A 12031-nucleotide genomic window follows, 5' to 3' on the forward strand; every position below is an offset into this window, starting at 1 on the left:
TGAAAAACCATTTTAGAATTTTGAGCAGGGATATGATCAGGCTTAAACTTGAGAAAAATTACTGGCTACAGTGAGAAGAGAGAATGAACTGGAAAGAACAAGTGGCGGCTAGAGGCAGAAAGACAGGAATGAATAGACTCCACCTCCTGATAGGAAGGTAACTTCGTAGCTATCCCTAGCTATGGGTGCCAGGAGGGAACAAGTCAGTGATCTCCAGCAATAACCCACTGTGTCCAGCCTCTTAATGGCTAAAACACAAGTCAAAGCTAGGAATAGAAGGATGGAGGACGGGATGACCCTGCAACACCAAACCTCCCTCACTTTCTCCATGCACCACCTGTCTCATGTCTACCTCCTCAAGTCCTGGCTCCCATTCTTTGTCATTGTGTCACAGGAAGATAACTGGAGAGGTGTCACTAGATTTGGAAAGCATGTCTGATGTGGTCTAACTTAAAACATAAACTATTAGAAACCACAACAAGATACCACTTCACACCCACCAGAATGGCTATATGGCAAAAAAGATAGATGGATGAGAAGTGTTGGTGAGCATGTGGAGAAACTGGAACCCTCATATTCTTCTGGTGGAAATGTAAAATCGTGCAGCTACTGTTGAAAACACCCTAGCAGTTCCTCAAGTGACTAAACAGAGCAATGACGTGGTTCAGCAATTCCACTCCTAGGTCTATACCCGAAAGACATGAAAGCATCTTCACACGAAAACTTATACACAGGGCAGCCCCAGTGGCGCAGCGGTTTAGCGCTGCCTGCAGCCCGGGGTGTGATCCTGGAGACCTGGGATTGAGTCCTGCGTCGGGCTCCCTGCATGGAGCCTGCTTCTCCCTCTGCCTGTGCCTCTGCCCCCCTCTCTCTCTGTGTCTCTATGAATAAATTCTTTAAAACAAACAAACAAAAAGATTAAAAAAAAAAAAAAAAAAAACCCTTATACACAGGGCAGCCCCGGTGGTGTAGCAGTTTAGCGCCACCTTCAGCCAAGGGCGAGATCCTGGAGACCTGGGATTGAGTCCTGCGTCGGGCTCCCTGTGTGGAGCCTGCGTCTCCCCCTTTCTCTCTGTCTCTAATAATTAAAAAATCTTAAAAAAAAACTTATACACGAATGTTCACAGCAGGATTATTAATAGTCAAAAAGTAGAGCAACCCAAATGACCATCAACTGGTGAATGAGTAAATAAAATGTGGTATATATCCATATGCTGAAACACTATTCAGCAATAAAAAAAAAATAAGTACTGATACATATACTAGAACATGGATAAACCTTGCAAACATTGTGCTAAGTGAAACAAGTCCACTACAAAAGGGCTTACATCAGTAATATAATTCCATTTATATGAAATGCCCAGAGTAGGAAAATTACTGTAGAAACAAAAAGTAGACTGGTGTTTTTAGTGTTTGGGGGTGGAGGAGGGGCTGAGGGAAATGGAGAGTGACCTCTAATGGGTATAAAGTTTATTTGGTGTATGAAAATGTTCTAAAATTCATTGTAATGATGCTGGCACAACTGTGGATACGCTAAAATGACTGAATGATACATTTTACATAAGTGGAATGTATAATATATGAAGTATATCTCAATAAAGCTTTTAAAAAAAAAACCATAAGCTACATGGTATCCATAAAGCTGACTTTGGGGGTCCTGGGGGCACCTCAATGAGAAGCAAATGATTTCCAGAGAGGCTGGTATGGCTGTGAATCTGGAGATGTGCTACACTTGTTCTGGAGTTATGGACAGAGAAAGCCACCTGGACAAAACTTGCCAACTTCCCAAAGCCCACTCCTCACATGGGAGTCTCCATATGGGAGCTGCTTTAGGGTCAGGAGCAGCATGGATTCATTTAGCAAAGTCTGTTCTCCTGAGTTGGGAGGCCAGCTAGTTTAAGATGTAATTACTGGGGGCACCTGGGTGGCTCAGTGGTTGAGCCTTTGCCTTCAGCTCAGGTCATGATCCTGAGGTCCTGGAATCAAGTCCTGCATCAGGCTCCCCACTGGGAGCCTGCCTCTCTCTCTCTCTGTCTCTCATAAATAAATAAAGTCTTAAAAAAAAAAAAAAAGATGTAATTACTGGAAGCCTAGATGAACAGAAACATAATAGAGCCCTGGACAAGGAATCAAAAGAGCCTGTCCTGATCCTACCACTTACCAAGTGACCTCCCCAACTATCCATCTTCTGTAGATAAACTGGAAATAACTTCTGTGCATTCCAGAGTTGAGGGTATCAAATCAGCTGAATGCTTTACAAAGGTGCAAGACTTGAGTATGAGCCTCAAGTGGGTTGAGACTTCAGTGTTTTTGCCTTCCCAGGTACCACCGTAGAATCCTTCGCAGCAGGCATCCAGGACCAGGAGGAAGGGTGGGCAAGGTGTAAACAGGGATGCGGAACGCAGAGGCAGACCACAGAAGAGATGCCTTTAAAGAACTGCATGTCCCCAGGGTGTACTGCCCGAGGGCACATTCACCCTGAAACATAGGCATGAAATATGACATCTTAGCCCTGCAAGTTTCCCTCAAGGCTTTGGTCTTAAGAGCTCATACTAGGGGACACTGGCTCTTCAAGTGAGGTCAGCGTTTCCATAAGCAATGGAACAGCCTCCGCACGGACATCTCCGAGCAGCAAGAGAACAGGGACTGAGCTTCAACTGCTTGCCCGGTGCCTTACCTACATCATCACAGCTGCATCCCCATGCATAGGCACTGTCCTCGATTACGGAGAGGAGCTCACACACCAGAGACGGAATAACTGGCCTCTGGGTCATGCAGGGAGGACATGACAGAACCAGGACACCAGGCGAGCTCGGGTATGGGGGGTCCGGGGGGGCGGGGGTGTAAATAGTAATCACTATTTATGACAAATATATATTTTTTAAGATTTTACTTATTTATTCATGAGAGACTCAGAGAGAGAGAGAGGCAGAGACACGGGCAGAGGGAGGAGCAGGCCTCACGCAGGGAGCCTGACGTGGGACTCGATCCCGGGACTCCAGGATCACGCCCTGGACTGAAGGTGGAACTAAACCGCTGAGCCACCCGGGCTGCCCTATTTATGACAAATATTGCACATCCACGATCCTCTCCTGTCCTAAGTTCTCTGAAATGATGCCATCGGCTTTGGCCAGAGACGCGGTCATCTGACTCACCCACGCAGCAAACAGCGCCACACATAGCATAGGTTTTACACTTGCTTTTGAACTTACCTGTCGCCCTGTCAACCATTTCCTCAGCCAGCACAGGTGCACGAACCCCCTGGTGCGACGGCCTTCCGCGGCCCGAGGCCCGGAGCACAAAGCGGCTACCACAGAGCGCCGGAGCCCAGGAAGCGACCCCGGTGGGGCGGGGCCTCCGCTAGTGCTTCCGGGTGACTTGCGCACGCGCACAAGAAACACCTTTTCTTGATCAGTGTTTCGAAGAGGGCACGTGATGTTCACGTGCGCTGGCAGTGATCAGGTGTCACTCTCTGATCAAACCAAGGGCTGTAGGGAACCTGGTACCTGTTGGGGAGTCACTGAATGATGACTGAGCGAAGGACGGGGGAGTCCACTGAGAATATGTGAACTGTTCAGGAGAATGAAGGGGGATGATGCGTTGGAAGTGGTTCGTGACTGGCTTCTCCCAGAATTCAAATCCCAGCTGTCCAGTGAGTCGCTGGGCAATCCACCGGGAATGCAGCTACAACCAAACACAAACAAAACCCCTTCCTCTTCGAAACACAAGACAGAACAGGGCAAAATACCTTTCCTTTCATGTGATAGCAGTATTCTAACAATAGATTGTTAACAAAAAATGCTGTGTTCACTCAAAACCAGAGATTTCAAGTGCAAAATGTACAAAGTAGTCACAGGTACATTAGGCCATAGGTAGCAGGCAAGATTCAACTGATTAAATACATACCAATTAAAAATCGTCATTTGGCTGAAACAGCCAAATAATACTCCCCAAATCCATAGCAATACCCTTTACCAGTGCAGACTATCAGAATCAAGCAGACCACTTTCTAGAAAAATCAAGAGGATTTTTAAAGAGATGTCTCAGGAGACATAGAAGTTTATAGGGAGGATGAAACAGCACTTCCCACCTCACCTGAAGAACCAGGAGGCAGTGGGAACTTACTGAACTTAGTGTTGGAAAGTTCTTTGTGGAGATTAGGAAATTAGGTTCAACAACAACAACTAAAAAGAACCATCTCCAAGCAATAATTTTATTTCTGCTTCAACAATAAATACACCTAAGTTATCCTTCCAAATCCCACCTCCTGATTAAATGCCCTTAATATCGAAACTTCTCATTATCTTTACCTGTGATTTAGTCCCACTTGGCAATTATAAGGTTAGCTTTAAAACCATGACTTTGAAGCTTAAGCCTTACAGCACTGGCTGCTTAGGCACCTCGCAATTAGTTTCCTTTGTATACAGAATAGCACCTTTTGGCTACATACACCCCCAATTTTCATGTCAATGAAGCAATGGAGGCTTTTCACCCATCCAGAAGCTATGTTTTGATGCGTTTGCCTTCTATGGCATCAAATATGTCCTCTAAGGCCTTCTCTACACACTGGAGAAACTCCCGGGCATTGCGGCCTGGATAGGAGGAGACGTTGCAGCCTATCCACTTGTCATGAACAGCATACCCAATGCCAAAGCCATCAGGGACCACAGGGGCAAAGCCGCCAATGTTCACTGTTGAGCTGCTCAGTGTACTTGTGGACAGGATGTTGTGGTTTATCTGTCTGTATGCAGGGTCCAGGTAGAGCTCAGGCAGAGCAATCCCCTTGGCTGCTGCCAGGTACCGCAGAGCAAATAAGTGTCGGTCAAAGCCCTGGCCTGTTAGAGACAAAAGAGAAAACCAGTCTCAGAATCCCAGAACTAACTGAAAGGGGCCTTAGTAAAAACCCCCACCTGTGGTAGGAGGCCCCTTCACAGCATCTTTGAGAGTGGAAGAAGCGTCTACCTGCTTATGCATGCACACCTCCAACTCACTAACCTCTACAGCTGAGCCTAAAATGAAAGCACGACTTTTTAAAAATTTTGACAATGGAGGAGAGAGGGGGCAAGATGGCGGAAGAGTAGGAGTCCTTGATTCATCTGGTTCCCCAAACTTACCTAGAAAACTTTCAAAACATCCTGGACACCTATGAATTCAACCTGAGATGTAAAGAGAGAACAGCTGGAATGCTACAGAGAGAAAAGTGATGGCTTCTGACAAGGTAGGACGGCAGAAAAGAGGAAAGGTGGGGGGCGGGGAGCCTCAGAAAGCCAGGGAAGGAAGGCAGAGCAGAGGAAAGCTGCAGAAGGAAAGCGGTACAACAGACAATCAGGAACGTCAGAAATCTGCACCTGAAAGAGCCTTCCCTGACTGAAAAGTGCTCAGTGGGGAAATAGGACAGAATCACAGGAGGGCCAGTGAAGTCTCAATATTCCTGGAGACACAATAAGGATAGGGGTGCCCAGGAGAAAGCTCACCACAAACCATAGTCAGATCCGATAAAGGGCCGGAACGCTGCAACCCTCCTGGAGCATCTAGGAGAAGCTGGCCAGGGATGTGGGCCAGCTCCTGAGCTTCTTTACCCTAAAGCCCGGCAACAGATGGAGGCAGGCTGTACTCCATTCCCTTTGGGAGAGGCAGACCCTGGGAGCACAGGTCCTCAATCCAAGGGTGCTCCAGAGGACAATGCTGGCTATCTTCTCTTCCCTCTGGCACAGGCAGAACTGGGGAGGACCCAGGATGGCGAGAACTCTCCTGCTGCTGGGCGCCCTTCAATCTGTGCTCAGTGCCCCCATGCCTGCCCCTGGGAGCATGTAGGCCAGTGTGCACTGGGAGACTACAGTTTGGTACATGTGTGGAGCTCTGGGCTCTGGGGCTGGAGATCTGGCCACTGCCATTTTAATTTTCTTCTTATCACCTTTCACCTGGGTGAGGTGGCAGCCTCTAGGGAACAAAGGCCTCACAGGATAAACAGCTCACACTGAGCCAGGCCACCAGGCAAGGGGCGGGGCATCTCCCGCCAGGCATGGACACCTAAGAATCAGCCCAGCAGGCCACCCCCATCCCCCCAGAAGACCAGCTGGAAGAACAGGGGAAGAGCAAGTGTACTGAGCAAGTAGCACTGGAAAGCTCCAGGACTCAGGGAAAATAGTATATAGAACTTGAAGTTTTTTTTCTGATTCATGTATCTTTCAGGTTAAAAATTTCCAATATTTTTTTCTCTTTTCCTGCCTTAACTACAATATTTTACCAACTCTTTGTTTTTAAGTTTTTTCCTTTTTGACTTTCAGATTTCCATAATTACATGTCCTGGATATAGTCTTCATTTTGGGATTCCTTTCAATGAATTCAATTTAATTTTAGTAGATATATGAATTATGGGTTTTTGTATTTTGTTTCTTGTTTTTTCTAAAAGATTTTATTTATTCAGGAGAGACACACACACAGAGAGGCAGAGACACAGGCAGAGGGAGAAGCAGGCTCCCCACAGGGGACTCAATCCCCAGACTGGGATCACTCCCTGAGCCAAAGGCAGATGCTCAACTGCTAAGCCACTCAGGCATCCCTTGTTTTGTTTTACAGTGGTGGAAATTAGTGCTTTCTAACACAGAGACCAAAATACACCCAGAACCAAGTGGAACACCATGCTGATTCATTCTGTGAGACTATATTCTCTCTTCCTTCCCATTCTGCCCCCCTCTTTTATCTTATTTCTGTTTTTGTGGTTGATGTTGGGTCTCTATATAAGTTTTGCTGGTTATGTAAATTTGGAATTTAGCATCTTCTAACATACAGAATAAAATACACCCAGAACCAAGAGGATCACCCTCTAGGTCCACTCTGTGAGACGATATTCTCTCTCCACCACCACTTCCTCCCCACCCCAACCCCCTTTTAAAATTCTTACTATTTTTTTAATTTGTTTTTCACTTTCATGGTCCTTTTGTTTTATTTTGTTCTGTTTTTATTTTTCTTTTATTTTCCAGTCACTGACCTCTTTGGAATTGTCTAGGGTGTATTTTACTTAGGTCATGGCTGATATTTTTGACTCTGCTCACTCATACAGCCATTCTACACTGGGCAAAATGACTAGAAAGAATTCACCACAGAAGAAGGAACCAGAAGTAATACTCTGTCACAGACCTACTTGATATGGATTTAAGTAGTATGTCAGAGATATAATTCAGAAATACAATTATAAAATTACTGATGGCTCTGGGAAAAAAAGCATAAAGGACTCTAGAGATTCTCTTACTGCAGAACTGAGATCTAATTGAGTTGAAATAAAAAATACTCTAACTGAGATGCACTCTAAACTGGATGCTCTAACTGCTAGGGTTAATGAGGTAGAAGAGAGAGTGAGTGACATAGAAGACAGGTTGATGGAAAGGAAGGAAGCTGAGGAAAAAAGAGGAAAACAATTAAGAGCCCACGAGGAATGCTTACGGAAATAAACAATAGCTTGAGAAGGAATAATATCTGTCTTATTGGGATCCCAGAAGAGAGAGAGAGAGAGAGAACCGGAATATATTTGAACAAATCATAGCTGAGAACTTCCCTAATCTGGGGAAGGAGACAGGCACTCAGATCCAAGAGACAGAGAGGGACCCCACCCCTTCCAATCAACAAAAACTCATCAACACCCTGACATATAATAGTGAAGCTTGCAAATTTCAAAGATAAAGAGAATATTCTAAAGGCAACTCAAGACAAGAGATTGTTAACTTATATGGGGAGAAATATCAGATTAACAGCAGACCTATCCACAGAGACCTGGCAGGCCAGAAAGAGCTGGCATGATATATCCAGGCTACTAAATGAGAAAAACATGCAGCCAAGAATATTTATCCAGCAAGCTGTCATTCAGAATAGAAGGAGAAATGACGAGCTTCTAGGATAGACAGAAACTGACAGAATATGTGATCACTAAACCCGCTCTGCAAGAAATATTAAGGGGGACCCTGTAAGAAAAAGAGGGAGCCCAAAGAAACAATCTGCAGAAATGGACCATAGTATAGGTAATACTATGACACTAAAGTCATATCTTTCAACAGTTACTCTGAAAGTGAATGGGCTAAATGATCCCATCAAAAGATGCAAGGTATCGGACTGGATAAAAAAGCAAGACCCATCTATATGCTGTCTACAAGAGACTCATTTTAGACCTAAGGACACCTCCAAACTGAAAATGAAGGAATAGAAAACCATTTACCATTCAAATGGCCCTCAAAAGTAGGCTGGGGTAGCAATCTTCATATCAGATAAATTAGATTTTAAACCAAATACTGGGGACGCCTGGATGGCTCAGAGATTAAGCTCTGCTTTTGGTTCAGGGCACAATCCTGGAGTTCAGGGATCGAGTCCCACATCAGGCTCCCCTAAGGGAGCCTGCTTCTCCCTCTGCCTATGTCTCTGCCTTTCTCTCTCTCTCTCTCTCTCTCTCTCTGTCTCTCATGAACAAATAAAATCTTTTAAAAAATAAAAACATTGTACTAAGAGATGAAGAGGGACACTATAACATACTTAGAGGGTCTATCCCACAAGAAGATCTAACAATTATGAATATTTATGCTCCAATGTGGGAGCAGCCAAGTATATCAATCAACTAATAACCAAAGTCAAGAGATACATAGATAATAATACATTAGTAGTAGGAGACTTCAACACAGCACTCTCAGCAAAAGACAGATATAAGCAGAACATCACCATTACCACAAAAGAAAGAAGGGCCTTGAATGATACACTGGACCAAATAGATTTCACACACACACACACACACACACACACACACACACACATAGAACATTCCATCCTAATGCAACTGAATACACATTCTTCTCAAACGCATGTGGAACTTTCTCCAGAATAGACCACATACTGGGTCACAAATCAGGTCTCAGCCAATACCAAAAGATTGGGATTATTCTCTGCATATTTTCAGACCACAATGCTTTGAACTCAATCACAAGAAGAAATCTGGAAGAAACTTAAACATTTGGAGGTTAAAGAGCACCCTACTAAAAGATGAATGGGTCAACCAGGAAATTAGAGAATTAACAAGATTCATGGAAACTAATGAAAATACAGCCGTTCAAAATCTTGGGATACTGCAAAAGTGGTCCTAAGAGGGAAATACATAGCAACACAAGCCTCCCTCAAAAAATTGGAAAAACTTCAAATATACAAGCTAACCTTGCTACCTAGAGGAACTGGAGAAAGAACAGAAAATAAAGCCTAAACCAACCAGATGAAGAAAGATAATAAAGTTTAGAGCAGAACTCAATGAAATAGAGACCAAAAGAACAGTAGAACGATCAACAAAACTAGGAGCTGGTTCTTTAAAAGAATTAATTAGCTAAATCCCTAGCCAGTCCTATTAAAAAGAAAGACTCACATTAATAAAATCAAACATAAAAGAGGAGAGATCACAACTAATACCAAGGAAATACAAACAATTTTAAAAACATAAGCAACTATATGCCAACAAATTTGGTGATCTGGAAGAAATGGATGCATTTCTGGAAACCTATAAATTACCAAAACTGGAACAGGAAGAAATAGAAAACCTGAACTGGCCAATAACTGGCGAGGAAATTGAAGCAGTTATCAAAAACCTCCCAAGACATGAAAGTCCAGGGCCAGATGACTTCCCAGGGGAATTCTATCAAACATTTTAAGAAGAAATAATACCGACTCTACTAAAGTTGTTTCAAAGGATAGAAATAGAAGGAATACTTCTAAACTTGTTCTATGAGGCCAGCATTACCTCAATCCCAAAACTAAAGACCCCACCAAAAAAGGAAAATTACAGATCAATATCCCAGATGAACATGGATATAAAAATTCTCACCAAGATACTAGCCAATAGGATCCAACAGTACATTAAGAAGATTATTTACCATGACCAAGTAGGATTTAACCCCAGGATGCAAGGGTGGTTAAACATTTATAAAACAATCAACATGATAGATCACATCAATAAAAGAAAAGACAAAAACCATATGATCCTTTCAACAGATGCAGAGAAAGCATTGGGCAAAATATAGCATCCATTCTTGATTAAAACTCTTCAAAGTGTAGGGATAGAGGGAACATTCCTCAATATCATGAAAGCCATTTATGAAAAGCCCACAGCAAATATCATTCTCAATGGGGAAAAACTGAGAGTCTTTCCTCTAAGATCAGGAACACGACAGGGATGTTTCCTCTCACCACTGTTATTCAACATAGCACTGGAAGTCCTAGCCTCAGCAATCAGACAACAAAAAGAAATAAAAGGCATTCATACTGGCAAAGAAATCAAATGCTCCCTCTTTGCAGATGACATGATATTGTATATAGAAAACCCAAAAGACTCCACCCCAAGATTGCTAGAACTCATATAGCAATTCAGCAATGTGACAGGATACAAAATCAATGCACAGATATCAGTGGCATTTTTGTAGACTAACAATGAGACTGAAGAAAGAGAAATAAGGAATCAATTCCATTTAGAACTGCACCCAAAACCATAAGATATCTAGGAATAAACCTAGAACTACACTCTAGTATAGTTTGGAACTACACTCCAAAAAATTATAGAACGCTTATGAAAGAAATGGAAGAAGACATAAAAAGATGGAAAAACATTCTATGCTCATGGATGGGAAGAATAAATATTGTGAAAACGCCTATGCTACCCAGGGCAATCTATATTCAGTGCAATCCCTATCAAAATACCATGGACTTTCTCCACAGAGTTGGAACAAATAATCTTAAGATTTGTATGAAATCAGAAAAGACCCCAAATAGCCAGAGGAATGTTGAAAAAGAAAATCAAAGCTGGGGGCATCACAATGCCTGACTTTAAGCTGTATCACAAAGCTGTGATCATTAAGACAGCCACTCTGGAAAACAGTATGGAGGTTCCTTAAGAGATTAAAAACAGAACTACCCTATGACCCAGCAATTGCACTACTGGATATTTACCCCAAAGATACTGATGTAGTGAAACACTGGGACACCTGCACCCCAATGTTCACAGCAGCAATGTCCACAATAGCCAAACTGTGGAAGGAGCCACGATGTCCTTCGACAGATGAATGGATGAAGATGTAGTATATATATACACACACACAAATAGAATATTACTCGGCCATCAGAAAGGACAAATACCATTTACACTGACATGGATGGAACTGGAAGGTATTATGCTGAGTGAAATAAGTCAATCGGAGAAGGATAATCATCATATGGTTTCACTTATATGTGGAATATAAGAAATAATGAAAGGGACTATAAGGGAAAGGAGAAAAACTGGGGAAAAATTAGAGAGAAAAACAAACCATGAGAGACTCTTAAAACTGGGAAACAAAGGGTTATGGAAGGGGAGGCAGGTGGCGGGATAGGGTGACTGGGTGATAGGCACTAAGGAGGGCATGTGATGGGATGAGCACTGAGTGTTATACTATATGTTGGCAAATTGAATTTAAACAAAAGGAAAAAATAAAAATAAAAAAGTAAAAAATTCTGACAATGAATCAGTTTAGTCAAACAGTCCAGAAAAATACATGAAGGGAGCTATGGATTCAAAACCAAAAATAAAACCCAAAGTCTAAGTCCAGTATAAAAGACAAGATTGAGGCCCTGGAACAAAATGGAAAAGGTCTTGACCAGGGTTCTGATCTCAGCTCTTCTTCTCATGTGTTGTGTAATGCTGAGTCAGTGGCCACAGTTTCTTACCCCTAAAATGGTGAGTGAGACCAGAATGTCTTGGAGATCTCTTTTACTTCCAGGACTTTTGGCTGCATGAAAGGACAGAACTGTGTGATCCTCCAGGTCCTTTCCAGGTCTAGAATTTTACCACAGAGAGGCAAAGGAAGGGTGATGTTTAGATTTGCGAAGAGTTTTTGAGATGGCTTATTTATAGGAACCCAACATACTGCAAGTGAAGTAAAGTAAGAGGGGGCTGCAGGATTAGAAATCCTAAACTGTCAAAAGTCAGTCAGATGACCAATAAATAACAGAAAGAGAATCGTGTGTCACAGCTGAAAGT

The 12031-nt window shown here is 43.0% G+C and overlaps 1 protein-coding gene across 4 annotated transcripts in view; it reads right to left on the bottom strand.

Annotated features, from left to right (window-relative positions):
* Window positions 1-12031, bottom strand: part of CPT2 (carnitine palmitoyltransferase 2) — a 37193-nt gene that overhangs the window by 6358 nt on the left and 18804 nt on the right. For 2 of the 4 annotated variants that reach the window (XM_025427652.3, XM_035715889.2), the window contains one exon: window positions 4193-4835. The exons of 1 other annotated variant lie outside the window; for it this stretch is intronic. In XM_025427652.3, coding sequence (XP_025283437.1) covers window positions 4504-4835 — 332 coding nt within the window. In that variant the 3' untranslated portion in view covers window positions 4193-4503. Of the gene's footprint in view, window positions 1-4192; window positions 4836-11718; window positions 11828-12031 lie in introns of those variants that run through there. One more of the 4 variants, XM_049110437.1, reaches the window with a different exon arrangement.

The sequence above is a fragment of the Canis lupus genome, chromosome 5, assembly GCF_003254725.2.
Source record: "Canis lupus dingo isolate Sandy chromosome 5, ASM325472v2, whole genome shotgun sequence".
Classification (NCBI taxonomy): domain Eukaryota; kingdom Metazoa; phylum Chordata; class Mammalia; order Carnivora; family Canidae; genus Canis; species Canis lupus.